Source organism: Eumetopias jubatus, unplaced genomic scaffold (assembly GCF_037043125.1).
Source record: "Eumetopias jubatus isolate StellerSeaLion01/CBP00866 unplaced genomic scaffold, mEumJub1_p1.0 scaffold_11, whole genome shotgun sequence".
NCBI classification, from domain to species: domain Eukaryota; kingdom Metazoa; phylum Chordata; class Mammalia; order Carnivora; family Otariidae; genus Eumetopias; species Eumetopias jubatus.
This window is the reverse complement of record NW_028274817.1, coordinates 67765745-67786415: the sequence shown is the minus strand read 5'-3', so window position 1 is coordinate 67786415 and position 20671 is coordinate 67765745. Positions and strand designations below refer to the sequence as shown.

The 20671-nt window shown below is 37.9% G+C and overlaps 1 protein-coding gene across 1 annotated transcript in view; it reads left to right on the top strand.

Annotated features, from left to right (window-relative positions):
• Positions 1 to 2346: 2346 nt before the first annotated feature.
• CHIC1 (cysteine rich hydrophobic domain 1) overlaps positions 2347 to 20671 on the top strand; it is a 63006-nt gene continuing 44681 nt past the window's right edge. The window contains exon 1 of the mRNA XM_028101481.2: positions 2347 to 2685. Coding sequence (XP_027957282.1) covers positions 2402 to 2685 — 284 coding nt within the window. The 5' untranslated portion in view covers positions 2347 to 2401. The remainder of the gene's footprint in view (positions 2686 to 20671) is intronic.

The following is a 20671-nucleotide window of genomic DNA, read 5'->3' as shown; positions in this document are numbered from 1 at the left end:
ACTTTTACCATAGTTCCAGTATCTCACTTGCACTTACCACAAAGTTCGCCCTTTATATTCCTTTCCCTTTATCTCCTTCAAATATCCCTTCTTAGCCTAATCCTGACTGGTGAAAAGGAGAAACTCGCATTTAAGTTGTAATCAGCAAAATACTTCCCTCTAGTCAGTGACTTAATGGACTTTTAAGGATAATATAACATGTTTGGAAAATTTTTAGTATTGCCTATGACTTTTTTGCTTTTTGAAAGGGAAGAACGGGTGTGAAATATTGATTTGATCTTAAGTCTAAAGTATTTCACTCCCATGAATGACATATGACATGTTTTTATTAATATCCAAGAAAAGCAGCTACATTGTATCTGTCTTATCAGAAGGCTCTTGTAAAATATTTTTAGACTAGTAAAGTTCTCTATACTATAAAAACTAAATTTTGTTGCTTATTGCTAGTGTTGCAACATATTTTTTATTAACATATAATGTATTATTTGTTTCACAGGTACAGATCTGTGACTCATCAGTCTTACACAATTCACAGTGCTGACCATAGCACTATTTTTAAAGTTTCTAAATAAATAAGGTATTGAGTACAAAACATTTTTTCACCTTAATAACACAAACTTACTGATAATAATAATGGTTTGAACAGTGTCACTTACAAAACTAATTTCTTCTTCCCTCATGCATCCTAAATGCTTTGTTTATATTGCTATACTGCTAGCATAATACTCATATTAAATTACAGTACAGTTATGGGGTGCCTGGGTGGCTCAGTCGGTTAAGGGACTGACTCTTGGTTTCGGCTCAGGTCATGATCTCATGGGTCATGGGATCCAGCCCCATGTCCGGCTTCATACTTAACTTGGAGTCTGCTTGAAGATTCTTTCCCTCTGCCCCTCCCCCTGCTCTCTCTCTCTCTCTCTAATAAATGAATAAATCTTTAGAAAAATAAAGCGCAGTTATATCTGTTTCCTCAGTCTCACCATCGAATTGGGATGGAGCTGTAGTGTAGCATAAAGAGCAGTGAAGCTGATATTAAAATACCTGGATTACAGGATTTGTTTTATTAATTAGCAGCTACATGACTTTACTGTCTTAATGATCCCTGAATTATGACAAGGATTTTTGTGCTGCTGCTAAGTATTAGTTTGACACATGGATTGGAAACTCAAAATATGTGATCTCTACAACATTTTAGTTGGTGTGAAGAAGAGAGGAAAAAATATTTGAAATGGAAATTTTGAAAAAATCTTACCACAGACCTTAATAAATTACTTAAACTTCCTGAGATTCAGTTTTGCCAGCTATAAAATAGATATGATAATACTTACCTCACAGGATTGTTTAAGGGTTAACTGAGATACTGTACATGAAAGAGACTAGATCAGTGTCTGGAAGATGGATGATATTAATTAATCATTCCTTAGGTTGGAATACTCCCTCCACCCTCTCCATGCCCTTCTCCCCTGTAAACAAACAAACAAACAAACAAAACCTCCAAACTTCAAACATCTTTCAAGAAACAGCCCAAAGGAATCACTCTACAAAACCTTTCCAAACAACTTCAGTCAGTGTAGCCCTTTGGGTAAGAGTACCGGGCTTTTGAAATCAGAAGAGATTTCCAAGTTTAAAACCAGGTCTGCCGTTTAGTAACTCCATGACCTTGGTTGGGCACGTTACTTATCTTCCGTGCATCTAGGTCTCCCATCTGTAAGCGAGATCATTCTGGTACATATCCCATGCAGTTGTGAAGTATTAAATGGGATATACACAAAGAGTGCTTAGCACAGTCCCAGACACTGTCTTTTATTAAGTATTACAGAAGGAGAAGTAGTAATAGAAAGTTTCCTCTTCAGTAAAATGTTAATAAAAATGCCTCCCAGGGTGGCAAAATTCTGATGCAAAAGTCTTTTAAACTGTAATGCTGAACAAACAAATGCAAGGGATTGGTATATACCTTTAGATATCTGGGGCAAAGTTCTAACCTCATGTTATAGAATATGCATTCCCCGCACTGCGTGGGGGTGTGTGGTTAATAATACCCACGACTAATTAATAGGAAATAAAGCCAGAAGATATGTCCCCTGGCCCCAAGCAGCTCAAGCCCGAAGAGCAGTATTAAACACAGAACCCGCAGACCGGGCCTCGATAATTCCCTGGAGTTCACCTCCAACGCCCCCCTTCGTTTAGTACGGCGCAAGCGTAGACTGATTTTGCTCCTCTCTCCCTCGTGCCCCCGCCTCCAACCCCCCTCCCCCGTCTGCCCCAACACGCAGGCGCATCTCTTCAAATCCTGTCCCTACCCCGGTCCTCTTTCTCTTCATTTCGTTCCCCCTCCTCTTCCAGCACCTCGGCAGGTTCAAACTCTTCTCCGTGAGGGTGGCGGCGATTGAGAGGTCACGTGATGAGCATCCTGCTGCCCAACATGGCGGAGTTCGACACCATCTCGGAACTGGAGGAGGAGGAAGAAGAAGCGGCAACGTCGTCGTCGTCGCCGTCGTCGTCGTCGGTATCGGGGCCCGACGACGACGAGGAAGATGAGGAGGACGAGGAAGAAGAGGAGGATGAGGAAGAAGAAGAAGAGGAGGAGGAAGAGACGCCACCCCCGCCTCGGGTAGTGAGTGAGGAGCATCTGCGGAGATATGCCCCCGATCCTGTATTGGTGCGGGGCGCCGGCCACATCACTGTGTAAGCAAGAGGGGGCCATGGGGTTTGAAAACGCTGAGATTTGTCGACAGAGGAATGAGAAGGTGGTCGAGGGGCCTGTGGGGTGGGGGAGGGCTGACTGAGGCATGCAGTTAGAAAAGGACACCTGGTCTAAACGGAGAAACCGAGGGAGATAGGTGTAAAGGAAGTGAGGAGAATGCAAATGTGATGCACCAACATCAGGTAAAGAGTGCGTATAGGACAGGGAGGTTAGAGGTTTGAGAGCAAGAGGGAGTGGAGTAGAGGTGAGTCTCCTTGCTCCTGTGTATGCTTTAAACTGCAGGATGTACCAGAGGATTCTTTGCTGCTAAGATTGGTGTGTAGTGGAACACGGTGACTGCTGTGACATGTGACAAGATCTAGGCTTGGATTCTTCAAAACAGAAACATGATATGTTTTGTGAATAATATAGAATATCCACCCACCCACATATTCATTCATCCATTCTTCTTATCTAATGCTTATGTGAATGAATATAATAATCCTTTCCATGTCTTGATAACTCATTCTGACATTCATTAAATATCACACAATTAGAAGTTCAGATTAAGAGGCAGTTGTGAAAAGTAAGGGAGCAATAGATTGAGAGTGAGGGCTCTTGGAAGTTGGTCCCAGCTTTGCTTCTTACTGGCCCTGTGACCTTGCTCAGGTTACTTCCTATTTCTGGGCCTTAATTTCTCCATCTGTAAAAATGAGGGGTGTGGGGTAGATGGTTTCCAAAGCCTTTCAGCTCTGAGATAAGTTCAGATACCTGTAGGAGATTTTGTATGCCCAAACATTAAATATGCAGACATGAAATCCTTATGGAAATTATTCCCCCAGGAGCTGAGGTTGATTTTTTTTTGAAAACCTACGCAGAGTGACTTTTTTTAAAAATTGAAATCTTGGATCATATTTGAGAAAATAAAAGGAGAAGAGACCTCATAGCATAGTAGTTGCAAAGCAAAAGAAAATTTTAATGGCTCTCTGGGCTTTGAAGAGTGCCTTTTCTTTTTTATGTGCTTGGGCTGTAAATGCTTGGAAGTTTGAGTGTGTGTCGTGTTCATCCTCTTAACTATGCTGTCTTTTCCTGCATTTTCATATCACTGCCTCTAATTTTGATAATAGCTCACCTAGTCCCTTTGACTTTCAATTGAGTTCAAATTATCAGAAATCATGTATTAGAATATGCAACACCTCCCCACATCATGTTAGCTTTTAATTTTAACATGTTAAATATTTTGATTGTAATATACTTTTGTGATCTTTGCATAAAATATATTAAGGAAGATTTTGAAATTGTGGAAGAGTTTGGGAAGATTTTTAGACCTGCTTTTTGGTTAGGCAATTATTTTAATACAGTTTTTCTTGGTCCAAGATTTTTGCGGATAGCCTACAATGATCAGATGCCAGCTTACTGCGCTGTTTTACTTTTATTCCTTTCATCAGTAGGGCGACAATTTATTACTCAAACTAATTATGATTCTGGCACCAAAGGTTACTTTCATGCAGATTATTTCACACGACTGAACAGAAAAAGGTTTTTTATTCCAGTCTATAACTTTATATTCCCAACATTCCTCCCCCTTATTTTCTAACATTCAGAAAACAGAGGAGGGGCAAGGAAACAGAATTTAAGTTACCAGAAACTTATTTGTGGTTCCATTCTACTCTTCACACAATCATGGTGAAGTACTTATCAACCTATTTTCTTTTTTTTTTTTTAAAGATTTTATTTTTATTTAATTGAGAGAGAGAGAGAGAAACAGCATGAGAGGGGAGAAGGTCAGAGGGAGAAGCAGGCTCCCCGCTGAGCCGGGAGCCTGACGTGGGACTCGATCCCAGGACCCCGGGATCATGACCTGAGCCGAAGGCAGTCGCCCAACCAACTGAGCCACCCAGGCACCCCAACCTATTTTCAATTAAAAGCAAAGCACTCACACTTGCCATATCCAGGGCCTTGTGATAGGTATAATGTCCCTCCCAGCTTAAAAATTCTGGAATTAGGAGTGTGAAGTAGTGGTGCTGGAAGTAACTGTTGGTATTAATTGAAGCCAAAACCCGAAAAGCAGCAAACCAGTACTTGAACCACTAACCAATGTATATTGTTTGGAAAAATTATTTAGTTGTATTGTACACATTCTCTCAACTGAAAAGCCCATTTGATCTTAAGTGTCGGAGATCTGAAAAATAAATGTTTAGGAGAAAGTTTTACTGAATCTGAGAAACTGGCCTTTCTATGGTAGTGAAACTTTCCCCTCTATCAGGTAAAGTATGATCCTTATGAAACAGTTAATCCAATTCTGAAACATCTAAAATAATCAGCTCCTGTTAAATTTTTTTCGGGCATGTGAGTGTTAGAGTTGTCCTATCTGAATGAAATATTTCTTATTCTCTCCTACCTCTTATTTTTGCCATTCTCTGTGCAGTTGTCTATTCTATAGAGGACTTTGTTTCTTTTCAAAGTTTAAAATTTGAGAACCATTGCTTTGAACTCAGTATTCCTTAAGCCATCATTTTTCCTCCCCACATTGGCTGTGCATTCCAGTTGCCTCATTTCTGATCGTGATCCCACCACTCTAATCTTCTGGGGTAGTATTTCAAATCCTTGAGTCCTTTTAACTCTTCCTTTTCCTTGACTTGTCTAGTGCCACTCTGTCCCAGAATTATGTCCTCATATATTTGAAGTGTCTATTGGATTTTTCATTTTCTCCATTTCTACTGGCACCACTCTAGTTTAGGTTGCCATCAACTCCTGCTTGGACTATTGCAACAGTCTGCCACCTCTCTCCACTCCAATACATTCTGTATGCTTGTGCCAAACTAATTTTCTTAAAACACAGTTTAATCATGTAGCTTTCCTGCTGAAAAACCTGCACTAGATCTTAATTAGATCTGAATTCTTATGCTCTCTTCTTCCAGCCTCAGAGGTCAAGGAGTTCCTTCACTTGTCCAAAGCTTACCACTTCACTTGTGCCTTCTGTACCCTTCTCTTCCAGCCTCCTCCCAAATCTTGCTTCATCAGGCAGCCGCATCTCTCTAATATTACCTCTCTCTGCATCAGCCTATAAACATATTCAGAGTTTCTCTCTTTCTTTAAAAACGAAATAAAACAAAGCTTTCCTAGGCCTATGTTCCCCTTTAGCTACTGTCTTGTCTTTCTTCCTTCCCTCTCCAGATTTCTTAAGAGTAGCTACATTCACCATATCTATTTCCTTTTCACCCCTCTGTAACCTGGATTCTGCCATCATGACCACAGCCTAAGGGGCGGGGAAGAACTAGCCTTGTTAAGATCACCATGACCCTCTTGTTGCTACATTAGTGGGCATTTTTCATTCCCTGTCTTTCTGGTCCTCTCTGCTGTATATGACACTTATAATGACTCCCTCTTTTTTGGAGGCTTCTATTCTAGGGGTCACAAACACACAAGCCTTCAGAGGTAATAGAGGTCACAGAAAATGGTGCACCATGAGTAATGATGGGGTCTTAGTTGAACTGGAAGGTGGTATATGTTTTGCCTAAAGGCATTCAAATTCTGATTTTGTAAAATCATTTTGCCAAACAAACCTAGGAATTCCTTGGTCACTTCACTCTCCTGGGTCTCCTTGTATTTTTCTGGCGATTCTTCAACTCTCTTATTCGTGGGCTTCTCTTACTCTCTTGACCCTTGAACACCAGTGGTCTCTGAGGTTTTGTTCTCAACCTGCTACTCTTCTCATTCCCTATTCTGCCTAGATGATTTCATCTAGATTCTCATGGTTTCAATTATCTGACATCTCCCAAATATTTATCTCTGTACCACATTTTGCTCAGAGTTTCACCTGGGCTTCCTCACCTGACAGCCCACCGTCATCCTAAGTTCAGCAGATTCAAAACAGAATTTATCCCCCCCTCACCCCCTTAAACCTCCATCCCAACCCCTCAAAAAAATCCCTCCTCTTTCTGTGTTTTCTGTCTCAGTTAAATATATCTCCGCCTATCTCATTGTTGATCCTTGGTTCCTCTTTCTCACTTATACTTATCAGCAAGTATTAATAATATATGACCTAAAAATTTCTTCTTTTCCTCCCTACCAGCACTTCCCTGATTCAGGCCCGTTTCACCACCCTAACCAATCATCTTGCCTTCATCCTTGTCACCTTCACATCCATTCCCCAGCTTGCTGCTAGATTGAGATGCCACTTTACTGCCTAAGACTATTCTGTGATTTTCCCTTAACCCACAGGATAGAATCTAAGCTCCATAACATGGTATATAGAACTGGACCCTGCCTGTCTATCAGCCTAATCTACTGACATTTCCCCTTATGGCTTATATTTTCCTATTCATAGCATGCTGTTTCTTATCTCTTTGCCTCTGCTCAAGCTGGGACCTCCATCTAGAATTCCAGTATCCACTGCCCTTACCCTAGCTCTCCATATGTCACCACCTCCTGCAAGTCTCCTCTGCCCCCACTAAATTGTAAGCTGCAATTGCAGGAACAATTTTTAGTTCCCTCTGAATCGTCATGGCCTAGCACACTGCTTGCCATGAAGTAGACAATCAATAAAAGTGAGTTGAAGGAATATTGGTTCACTTTAGTAACACTCAATATTCCTACCATAATGTATGCTATATTTTAGGCCCTCAACAAATACTAGTTACTTGAATCATACTGTGGAGAGTACTTCTGATGAGCAAAGATCTATATGGGTACAGTAATATTACCAGTCCCAGTGATGGGGATTATGGCATGGCCTTACCTCTGAAATCTTTGTTAAGGCATCAAATACCCCTGTGTATTTGTATCATCTTAACATATTGGCTTCCTAGTTACTTTTTAAAAGATACTAATCTTTTAACATGGAATTAATTATAATTTGTTAAGAAGTAGAATGAGATAACCCCACTAATTGTAATTCTAATTCTAAGATGATGAAGATGAATGGATATTTGGGGATTTTTTTTTCCAAATTAAAAAAAATATATGGCAAAATTAACTCCACAGATTTGAGTTTATAGAAACAGACATAATGAAATGCCTCTTGGAAATATTAAGTGTTTTAGAAATACTATACATCTGAGTGATATAACTTAGTATCTACCACTTTTCTTCTTGATATTTCTAGGATAAGTATTTGGATCCAATGTATTGATATACAAGGATAATTGTATCTCGTGAGATCTTTTATTTATAGGCATTATCACACTCTTTATAGTACTTAAAACATACAAGGGCACCTGGGTGGCTCAGTCAGTTAAGCATCTGCTTTTGACTAAGGTCATGATCCTGGGGTCCTGGGATCAAGCCCCGCATCTGGCTCCTTGCTCAGCGGGGAGTCTGCTTCTCCCTCTCCTTCTGCCCCTTCACCCCCCTGCCCCTGCACACATTCTCTCTCTCTCTCTCAAATAAATAAATAAAATCTTTTAAAACACCAACATATAGATATTTACCCTTGATAGTAGATCTGTATAGAAGTTAGTAGAGATGATAGGTTACCAATTCTTATTAAATTGTCTCACTAAAATTAATCTATAAGAGCTAAAGTTATTTCATTTAGAACTGAAAAAGATGGCCAAATTTGCCAAACTGCATTTCTCCAAAAACTTGGACAACAATTATTATACTTAGACTACAATTATTGATACTTCTCAAGTCAGTTAATGGAATGCCTTTTCTATAAACAGTTGTCTTTGAGGAATTAGTGATGCATTGTTAATATGTATTTGTATAAGGTAAATATTTTATAAGATTTTAGAATACTGAAGCTATGGTAACTTGCCATTTTACAGTGTGGCAAGACATGATTATTTTCATATAAAATATTAAAGAGATTTAACTATAATGTTTTTGAAAAGATCTTTGAATTTTATGGCATAGACTTTTCTTTTTCATGATATAGTAAATAAAGTTGAATGTATACACTTCAGAATTGTTACTACAAATACATAGTTTTCTAGTGAAATCATGGTTCTTGTTGGCAGAATTTTACTTGTTTGATCTGTTTTCTTAAACAACCTGAACACATAAAGTTTAATTTGTATAGGTTTTCAAAGGCTGGTGTGTAGCCATTTCCAAAAGGATTAAAAACAGTGAGGCGTGTGGGAGGGAGAGAGGAGGGAAGAGCAACTAAGAGGACCCATTCTTCTTTGCCTCAGTTTCCTTTACTCCAAAGAATCATCCAAGAAATTAAAAGTGTTAAGTATTGAAGACACTTGACAGGTAAAATACAGTCATTAGGAACCACCAGCTAGGACAGCTTCAAACACATAATAGGCTCTATATTTAATGAAGCTGATAAAATGGACAGTGTGAGAAGTTCCCAAGTGCCCATTTGTCTAATGCTGAAAACCCCTACATCTTGACTAATGCCTATCACTAATCGGTAATGGGCAGATGATCTTGTCTAACCTCTGTGGACTCACAGTTCTTAATAGTTTGTTTATGAAACAGAGCTGAGGTGTTTATTCAGCAGCAGCCATTTCAGCATTTTCCTAGTAGCTATCAAGAGAAATGTTATGCCTAAGGTTATTTGAGTTAAGTATTCTTTTTAAGTGCTGAATCTCTAATGAAGAAAGATAAAAGAAATCCCTGGTAGGCAAGAATAGGATTGCTACTGCCTTTTAGCCAAAATTTTGAGACTGTATCAAGCCTAATTTGCCTATATTTATACCTCTTGAAATATATATATATATATATATATATTGATGCTCTAAAGGAACATACATATATATATGCTCTGTAGGAGTATTTAAAAAATATATATGCTCTAAAGGAGCATTTTAAAAAGTAAAATGACACTTTCCTTACCATTTCTAATATACTTTTTATATTTTAGAAAAGACAATCCCTTTTTATATTAAAGAAGAATATTAGTAATGTGAATATAGCAAGTATATATTGAGAACTTGAGCACTGGCATAAACACTATGAAGAATATAGGAAAAAAGCATAGTACAAGCCTTGCTTTACAAAACTAAGAAAATTACTTTTAAGATATTGCCATAGAGCAGCAAAGAATAATGGGAAGTATTTTATTAACTGTCGAATTGTATAGTACAGATTAGAAGCAGCTGTGAGCATTCAGAGAAAGGGGAAATCCATAAAAGCTTGAACATTCAAGGCATTACAGCAGGGGTTGGTACTTGACTTGAGCCTTGAAGGTTGCATAGAATTTAACCTAGGGAGGGGAAACAAGAGGAACCACCTGAGCAAAGACAACAGCCAATACGGCAGTTGCAGAGGAAGGGAAGGAATCATTATGAGAATGATTTCAAAGGAACAAATAACAGGATTTGGAGCCACCTCAGAGCAAGCAAGGTGCAAAAAAATAGCGGGAAGGTGCAAAACCAATACCAAGGTCTAGGTTAAAGAGAGTCAATGTGTCATTGATAGAGATGAAAAATTTGAAAGGGGGGCTAGTTTCCAATAAAAAGATAACATTTAATTTTAGACATGTTTTACTTGAGGTGGTATTGTTTCTAGCAAGATATCTAAATCGAAATTTTTAGTATGCAATTAGAGACCAAAGAATGTTGGAAAATGCAGAACTAGAGATATAGATTTGATGGTCATCAGCATAGAAGTGATATCAAAGCTACTAAACATAGATGGACAGTTAAAGTTCACTTAGAAAGACAAGCAGATGACTAAAAGCTAAACTTTTGGAAAAGGCAAGAATGTTAGAGAGTGAAAGGATGGGAGAGTGTTAGGGAGTGATCAACAGTGACAAAGCTGCAAAGTAAAGGGAAAAAGTTTTAGGAAGAGAACATAAAATTGGCAATAAATAAAACATGATGAACTTGTCTTTCTGAATAAATTTACTCAGTGAGAGATTATTTTCACTAAAGTGACAGCATCATAAGGGAAATTCTAAACTTAAAAGAAAGGAGGGAATATTAAAGGAATTGGAAACAGGAAAGTTCACTTGCTCAGTGGTAAATCAAAGAGAATAGCAAAGCTCAGAATTTTTAAAATAATAAAAATATTCCATATATCTTGAAGGATACATCTGTCTATGTCCTCTACATATTTGATATCTAGTAAAAGAATGGCAGCTTGGAAAATTATAATGGCAGCAATCTCTAATGGAGGTAGGAACATGGTTTTTTTATTGACATACAATTACCATACAATGTTATATCAGTTTCAGGTATATAATACAGTGCTCAACAATTCTATACATTCTCATTCCTCATCAAGATAAGTGTACTCTTAATCCCCTTTATTCATTTTACCTACCCCCCAACCCACCTCCCCTCTGGCAACCACCAGTTTATTTTCTGTATTTAGCAGTCTATTTTTGGTTTGTCTCCTTTTTCCTTTGTTTGTTCATTTGTGATGTTTCTTAAATTCCACATATGAGTGAAATCATGTTATTTGTCTTTCTCTGGCTGACTTATTTCACTTAGCATTATACCCTCTAGGTCCATCCATGTTGTTGCAAATGACAAGATTTCATTCTTACGGCTGAGTAATATTCCAGTGTGTGTGTGTGTGAGAGAGAGAGAGAGAGAGAGAAAGAGAGATCTTTCTTAGCCATTCACCTATTGCTGGATACTTGGGTTGTTTCTCTTGGTTCTTATAAATAATTCTACAATAAACATGGGGTGTATGTATCTTTTCAAATTAGTGGTTTTGTTTTCTTTGGTTAAATACACAAGTAGTGGAATTACTGGATCATATGGTAATTCTATTTTTAATTTTGCGAGGAACCTCCACAGTTTTCCACAATGGCTGCCACCAGTTTGCATTCCCACCAACAGTGCATGAGGGTTCCTTTTTCTCCACATCCTCGCCAACACTTGTTATTTCTTGTCACTTTGACTTTAGCCATTCTGACAAGGGTAAAGTAATATTTCATTGTAGTTTAATTTGCATTTCCCTGGAGATTAGTGATGTTGACCATCTGTATGTCTTCCTGGGGAAAATGTCTGTTCAGGTCTTCTGCCCATTTTTTTTAAAGATTTTATTTATTTATTCATGAGAGAGAGAGAGAGAAGCAGAGGGAGAAGCAGGCTCCCAAGGAGCAGGGAGCCCGATGCGGGACTCGATCCCAGGACCCTGGGATCATGACCTGAGCCGAAGGCAGACGCTTAACCATCTGAGCCACCCAGCACCCTCTTCTGCCCATTTTTAATCAGATTTGTTTTCCTGGTGTTGAATTGTATAAGTTCTTTACATATTTTGGATATTAACCCTTCATTGGATATATCATTTGCAAATATCTTCTCCCATTCAGCAGGTTGCCTTTTAATTTTGTTGATGATTTCATTCACTATGCAAAAGCTTTTTATTTTTTTGTAGTCCCAATGGTTTAATTTTGCTTTTGCTTTTGTTTCCATCACCAGAAGAGACATATCTAGAAAAATGTTTCTATGACCAATGTCAAATAAGATTACTGCCAATGTTTTCTCCCAGGAATTTTATGGTTTTGCATCTCTCATTTAGGACTTTAATCCATTTTGAGTTTATTTTTGATCTGGTGTAAGAAAATAGTCCAGTTTCATTCTTTTGCACGTAGCTCTCCAGTTTTCCCAACACCATTTGTTGAAGAGTCTTTTTCCCATTGTATATTCCTGCCTCTTTTGTTGGAGATTAATTGACCATAAAATCATGGGTTTATTTCTGGACTCTTATTCTTTACCATTGATCTGTGTGTCTATCTTTATGTTAGTAACATACCATTTTGATACTACAACTTTGTAGTATATCTTGAAATCTGGGATTGTGATGACTCCAGTTTTGTTCTTCTTTTTCTTTTTTCTTCCTTTTTTTCAGGGTCTTTTGTGGTTCCATACAAATCTTAAAATTATTTGTTCTAGTTCTGTGAAAAAAAATGTTATTGGTATTTTAATAGGGATTGCATTAAATCTGTAGATTGCTTTGGGTAGCGTGGATATTCTAACGATATTCGTTCTTCCAAGCTGTGAGTATGAAATATATTTCCGTTTATGACCTCTTCAAATTTCTTTCATCAGTGTATCAGTTCTCTGAGTATGGGTCATTCACCTCCTGGGTTCAGTTTATTCCTAGCTATTTTATTCTTTTTGGTGTATAGTAATTGGATTATTTTCTTAATCTCTCTTTCTGTTAACTTTCATTATTAGTGTAGGGGCACCTGGGTGGCTCAGTCGGTTAAGCGTCTGCCTTTGGCTCAGGTCATGATCTCAGGGTCCTGGGATCAAGCCCCACATCGGGCTCCCTGCTCGGCAGGAAGCCTGCTCCTCCCTCTCCCACTCCCCCTGCTTGTGTTCCCTCTCTCGCTGTCTCTCTCTCTCTTGTCAAATAAATAAATAAAATCTTTAAAAAAAACTTTCATTATTAGTGTATACATGCAACAAATTTCTTATATTAATTTTATATTCTGTGACTTTATTGAATTCATTAAACAGTTATAGTAGGTTTTTGGTGACGTCTTTAGGGTTTTCTATATATAGTATCATATCATCTGCAAATAGGGAAAGTTTTAAGTCTCACTTACCAATACGGATGCCTTTTGTTTCTTGTCTGATTGCTGTGGCTAGAACTTCTAGTACTATATTGAATAAAGGAGATGAGAGTGGACATCTTTCTTGTTCCTGATCTGAGAGGAAAAGCTGTCAGTGTTTCACCATTGAGTATGATGTTTGCTGTGAGTTTTTCATACATGGCCTTTATGATGTTGAGGTGTGTTCTCCCTAAACCTCCTTTGTTGAGAATTTTTATCATGAGGAAATGTACTTAATCAAATGCTTTTTTTGCATTTATTGAGATAATCGTATAGTTTTTACCCTTTCTCTTGCTGATGTGATATAGCACATTGATTGATTTGCAAACATTGAACCACATTTAAACATCCCTGGAATAAATCCCAATTCATTGTGGTGAATGATTTTTTTAAGGTATTGTTGGATTCAGTTTGCTATTATTTTATCAAGGATTTTTGCATCTATGTTTATCAAAGATATTGGCCTGTAGTTTTCTCTCTTTTTTTGTAGTGTCTTTATCTGTTTTTGGTATCAGAGTAATGCTTGCCTTGTAGAATAAATTTGGAAACTTTCTTTCTTCTTCTGTCTTTTGTAATACTTTGCAAAGAATAGGTATTAACTTTTCTTTAAATTTTTGGTAGAATTCACTTGTGATTCCATCTGTTTCAAGACTTTTGTGTGTTGGGTTTTTTTTAATTACTGAATCAATTTCATTGTTAGTAATTGGTTTGTCAAATTTTCTGTTTCTCTGCTTCAGTTTTGGAAGGTTACATGTTTCTAGGAATTTATCCATTTCTTCTAGCTTGTCCAATTTGTGGGCAAATAATTTTTCATAATATTCTCTTATAATCCTTTGTATTTCTGTGGTGTCAGTTTTTATTTCTCCCCTTCATTTCTGATTTTATTTAATTATGCCCTCTCTCTTCCTTTTTCTATGAGTATGGCTAAAGATTTATCAATTTTCATGATCTTTTCAAAGAATCAATCTCTGGTTTCAATGATTGCTTCCATTTTTTTTTAAGACTCTATTTTTTTAAGATTTTATTTATTTATTTGAGAGCGAGAACAGAGCGTGAGAGAGAGCACACAAATGGGGGGAGGGGCAGAGGAAGAGGGAGAAGCAGGCTCCCCACTGAGCAGGGAGCCCGACATGGGGCTCAATCCCTGGACTCTGGGATCATGACCTTAGCCAAAGGCAGATGCTTAACCAACTGAGCCACCCAGGTGCCCTAAATTCTATTGTTTTTTTTTTTACTTTTGCTCTACACCGTACTGTTTCCTTCCTTCTACTGACCTTGAGCTTTGTTCTTATTTTTCCAGATCCTTTAGGTGTACGGTTACATTGTTTATTTGAGATTTTCCTTGCTTCTTGAGGTAGGCCTGTATTGCTATAAACTTCCCTCTTAGACCAGTTTTTGCTGCATCCCACCCTTTCATTTTCATTTTCTCAGTGTATTTTTTTATTTCCTCTGATTTCTTGGTTGATTCATTCAGTGTTTAGTAGCATGTTATTTGGCCTCCATATATTTGCATTCTTTCCAGATTTTTTCTTGTGATTGATTTCTAGTTTCATACCCTGTGGTCAGAAAAGATGCATGATATTTTAATCTTTTTTAATTTATTGAGACTGTCTTGTGGCCTAACATGTAATCTATTCTGGAGACTGTTCCATATGCACTTGAAAAGAATGTGTTTCTACTGTTTTGGGGTGGAATGTTCTGAATATATCTGTTAGGTCCATCTGGTCCAATGTGTCATTCAAAGTCACTGTTTCCCTATTGATTTTCTGTCTGGATGATCTATCTATTAATGTAAGGGGATATTATAGTCCCCCAGTATTGTATCACTGTCAATTTCTTCTTTTGTGTCTGTTGATAGTTGTTGCCTCATGTATTTAGGTGCTTCCACATTGGGTGCACAAATATTTACAATTGTTATATTACCTTGTTGCTTTGTTCCCTTTATCATTATGTAGTTTCCTTTTTTGTCACTTGTTACAGCCTGTTTTAATATCTATTTTGTTCGATATAAGTATTGCTACCCCAGCTTTCTTTTCACTTCCATTTGCATGATGAATGTTTTTCCATTCCTCCATGTTCAATCTGCATGTGTCTCTAGGTCTGAAGTGAGTCTCTGGTAGGCAGCATATGGATGGGTCTTGCTTTTTTATCCATTCAGTTACCATGTATCTTTTGATTGGAGCAGTTAGTCTATTTACATTCAAACTAATTATTGATAAATATGTACTTACTGCCATTTTATTACTTGTGTTATTGTTTTTATAGTTCTCTGTTCCTTTCTTTTTTATATATATTTATTTATTTGAGATAGAGAGTGAGAGAGAACATGAGCACAAGTGGGGGGGGCAGAGGAAGAGGGAGTAACAGGCTCTCTGCTGAGCAGAAAGTCTGACGCAGGGCTCCATCCCAGGACCCTGAGATCATGACCTGAGCCAAAGGTAGATGCTTAACAAACTGAGCCACTCAGGCACCCCTTCTCTGTTCCTTTCTTGTCTTGCTCTCTTCTCTTGTGGTTTGGTGGCTTTCTTTAGTGATGTGCTTAGATTCTTTCCTCTTTATTTTTTGCATATCTATTACAGATGTTTGATTTGTGGTTACTGTTAGGTTCATACATAATATGCACATAGCAATCTATATTAAGTTGATGTTTGCTTAAGTTTGAAGCCATTTTAAAAGCACTAAATTTTTACTCCTCCCCTCACATTTTAGCTATATGATATCATACTTTACATCCTTTGATTTTATAAAACCTTTCACTGATTTTTATTGATAATATTGATTTTACTGCTTTTGTGCTTTAATCTCCATACTGGTTTTATAACTGATAAATCAACTACTTTTATTATGTTGGTATTTACCTGTGAAATTTTTCCTTTCACAATTTTCTTACTCCTGATAGTGGCCTTTTCTTTCCATTCAGAGAATTCCCTTTAATGTTTCTTGTAAGTCTGGTTCAGTTATGATGAACACCTTTAAGTTTTGTTTGGAAAACTTCTCTCCTTCTATTCTGAATGATATCCTTGCTGGGTAAAGTATTCTTGGTTGCACATTTCTTCTTTTCAGCACTTTGAATATATCATGCCACTGTCTTCTGGCCCATAAAGTTTCTGCTGAACAATCAGCTTATAGCCTTATGGGGTTCCCCTTGTGTGTAACTCTTTTCTTTTCTGTTTCATTTAAAGTTCTCTCTTTATCACTACTTTTTGACATTTTAATTATTATGTGTCTTGGTGTGCACTTCCTTTGGTTGATTTTGTTGGGGACTCTCTGTGCCTCCTGGATCGGGATATCTGAGTTTTCAGCTGATTTCTTCAAATAAATTTTCTGCTCCCTTTTCTCTCTCTTCTCCTTTTGGGATCCCTATAATATGAATGTTATTATACTAAATGATGTCACTGAGTTCTCTTAATCTACTGTCAGTTTTAATTTTTTTTTCTTTTTGCTGTCCAGCTTGGTTGCTTTCCATTATTCTGTCTTCTAGGTAGATGATAAATTCTCCTGCCTCTAATCTGCTGTTGATTTCCTCTAGTGTATTTTTATTTCAGTTATTGAGTTTTTCATTTCTGATTGGTTCTTTTTTATATTTTCTATCTCTTTGTTGAAGATCTCACTGAGACCCTCCACTCTTTTCTCAAGTCCAGTAAATATTTTTATAGCCATTACTTTGACTTGTTTATCAGGCTTATTGCTTATCTCCTTTCATTTAGCTATTTTGCTGTGGTTTTGTCCTATTCTTTCACTTGGGACATATTCCTCTGGTTCTTCATTTTGTCTCTCTGTGTTTGTTTCTATGTATTAGGAAAGTTAGTTACGTCTCCTGATCTTGAAGGTCGTGGCCTTATGAAGAAGAGCTCCTGTTGTGCCTTGTAGCACAATGTCCCCTGTTCACCAGAACCAGATATTTCACGGGTGTCTCCTATGTGGGTTGTGTGTGCCCTACTGTTGTGGCTGGGTGGGCAGCATTTGCCTTCAGTCCACTTGGCCATAACGGCCCATTTTGCCTGGTGCACTGGGCAGGGTTTGGTCTCTGTGCTGTTAAGGGGCTAGTCTGGAGCTACTCTGGGCTTATAGTTGGGGGATATCAACAGTCAGACTAGATGTCTGCCCTCTGCTTGTTTGCTGGTATTGTGGTCACACCAAACTCCAGGGCACTCTCCCTGTGTTATCCCTGGAGAGGCTTTTGTTGGTAGGTGGAGCCTGCATTCAAACCAAATGCCTATTCTAGTCCATGTGTTGGGGCTGCAGTGACCCCAAACTACAGGGCTCTCTAAACCTGAGAGGTTTTTGTCAGTGGACGGGGCCAGCAGATCAGATGCTTACCCCCGGTTCATCTGCTGGGGCTGCAGAGGTACTGATCAACAGGATACTCTCTCTTTCCTGCCAGTTATAAGGTTTGGCTGCTGGGGCTACAGTTGAACTGGTGTGTGGTTTATCTTCCCCTCTCCTCAGGCAGGAGTCATTTTGGAGTGGTGCTGGTCCTTGCCAGGGCTGCTTGCAGGATAAAATATGCCAGGAGCTGCTTTGGACAGATGTGTGCCTAGTGGGGTAGGTTGGATGGGGTAGATCCACAGGAGAACACAGAGGCAGGGTGTGTGGTGTTAGCAAGGTAGGTGGAAAGTGTTCTCACTGGTTCCTGCAGGTGTCCTGGTATCTAGGCTGGGGATAGGGTGGAGGTGGGGATGGCACCCACCAGCTCTTTTGTTCTTGAAGATGTCTCCTAAAGATCCCTGCCCCTCCAGCACACATTCTGAGATTAGTAAATAAATCTCCTTTCTGTATACCCAGGATGCTTTTCAAATTCCTTTATCTCAGCAGGGTTGTTTGTTATACTGTCTCTTTAAGGGCTCAGTTTCCTATTGCTCTCTGGCTCTCCCAGAGCTAAGCCTGTTGATTTTTTTAATTTTTTTTTTTTTTGAGAAAGAGAGAGAGAGAGAGTAGGGGAGGGGCAGAGGCAGAGGGAGAGGGCGAATCTTAAGCAGGTTCCATGCTGAGCATGGAGCCCAATGTGGGACTCAGTCTTTCAACCCTGAGATCATGACCTGAGCTGAAATCAAGAGGTGGACTCTTAACAGATGAGCCTAGCCTGCTCATCTCAAAAGCCAGGTCCTCAAAAGCCTGCTGATTTTTAAAGTACCCAGAGTTAAGCCCCACTGCATTTCAAAGCCAAGTATTATGGGGACTTGTCTTCCAAGTGCAGGTTCCTGTGTGGGGGGTGTTTGGTGGGTGTCTGCTCCTCTCCCTTCTCAGTGCTTGTGATGTCCCTTCCATTTGCGGTTAGTTTCACCAGGAGCTTGATACCTGACCATGTTTCCACCCTTCCTACCCTTTTCAGTGTGTCCTCTTCTCTTCAATTAACTGGAAAGTGTGTTGTGGCAGTCTTTGGGTGGTTTTCTTAGTTCGTTGCGCTGATATGGCTGTTGTCTTGGGTGTATCTGTGGAATGAAGTGGGCTTAGGATTCTCCTACTCTGCCATCTTCCCAGACTCTAAATCAGGAACATGTTATTGACATTGCATCTAAAAGGTGTTTAGACAAGATATGGAAATATAACTCTACTTTAAAGTGTATAATGTCTCCTTTTAAAAATGAAACCTGTATTTATTTCTCTGTTACACAGTAAGAATTTACTCTTTGTGGAATAATGAATTAAATTGCATCTTTTTGACTAGTGATGAGGTCATGATTTAGCTACATATAACTTAAATGAAGGATGTTTCTTGCTGTTATATATTGGTCATGTTTTTGATTTCTGAGTTAGTACATAGTTGCAAATATATATTTAATACTGGAGTGTCAGTTTCTCAAATAGCACATGAAATTTGCCATAAAAATTCATGTACAGGGGTATACTATCTTGTTTTCCAGTTTGGCTATATCCTGTGTCTATGGGGAACATGATTATGAGAATATTATGTTCTCATTACATATACTAATACCTGGAGAAGTAATTAAGTATTTTTTAATGAAGTTAAGGTCTTTTTATGGTTGCTAGTTAATTGTCTTGACTATCTTAAAACATAGAATTTGTTGTTTTAAAATACATTTTAAATACACAAAGTATAGTATACTTAGCTGCTAAGTATAGAGAATTTTTATGTTTAAGATGGGCTTGTGTCCCAGAAAAGGAGCTATTAGCATAAATGATACAAGGAGAATATGGTATTCCCACATAGTTTTAATAGGACATTAGATTCTTAACATATCTTTAATGTGACCGTAAGACCAAAGGGCCATAAGTCAGTCAAATCAGATAGTATTGTAGCTTATTATTCAACAAACTTTTATTAAATACCTACTAGATTACATTATGCTACTAAACAAAAAGATAACAAAATAAATAAGGCATAGTTTCTGTTTTCAAAAAGCTCAATACAGGACAGAAAGAACTTAGGGATCAGCATTTGGAATTTTGGTCCTCCCCTTTACTAGATATATGACTTGGGGCAAGTCATTTAATTACCTTTAAAAAAAATTTTTTTCTGAGGGTCAGCTTCCTTATCTTTAAGAGGGGGATGACAGTACCACTCCTGTAGGGTTGTAAACTTTAGAAGTAACATATTTATCTAGCACAGTGTCTAACTCATGGTGAGTGAATATTTACTGGTAGCTGTTACTATTATTGCCTACCTCACCAGGAGTTCTCAATAAACATTCCTGGTTTTTTTTTTTTTTCATTTTTGCTTACAACCCATCATCTACTATACTATACTACACTATACTATAAAATTTTAGTCACTATGATATATCATCTAAGATGCAGGAAGTGACCTTTGTTATCCCTACTGAAACCAACAAGTAGGTGAATGAAGGCTCATAAAATTCATCTTGACTTCTGAAAACAGATTTCAATGTGCTTACTTGAGTCAGAGCTTTCAAGGCTGAGACCTGTTTTCTGAAAACAAATTGAGCATATACATGAAAGCCATTCATAAAGATCAAACTTTGAGTATCTGAATACTAACTGATCATAAGTTTTTGAACTACAGCTCCAAAGGTTATATTAGTTTTTATTAGAAAAATTTTCATATATACATAAAAGTAGAAAGAATAATATTATCCACTCCTACTTACTACCAATTAGCCAGTTCTAATAGTTATCAACTAAAATGGGTTTTAACAGAAACATTTCAGTCAAAAATCTTATTTCCAACTCTAATTTGTTATTTTTTTAAAGATTTTTATTTATTTATTGAGAGAGAGAGAGAATGGTAGAGAGAGAGCATGAGAGGGAAGAAGGTCAGAGGGAGAAGCAGGCTCCCTGCTGAGCAGGGAGCCTGATGCGGGACTCGATCCCGGGACTCCAGGATCATGACCTGAGCTGAAGGCAGTTGCTTAACCAACTGAGCCACCCAGGCACCCCTAATTTGTTATTATTTAATCCCATATCATGCATGGATGTAATTAGAATACTACTTTAACATTTGCATCATAAGTTTCTTTTACTATTAATTCAGATTAATAGTCAAAGATTTGTTTTCTGTAAATATCATAAAATTATTTTTAGGACACATTCTTAAATCA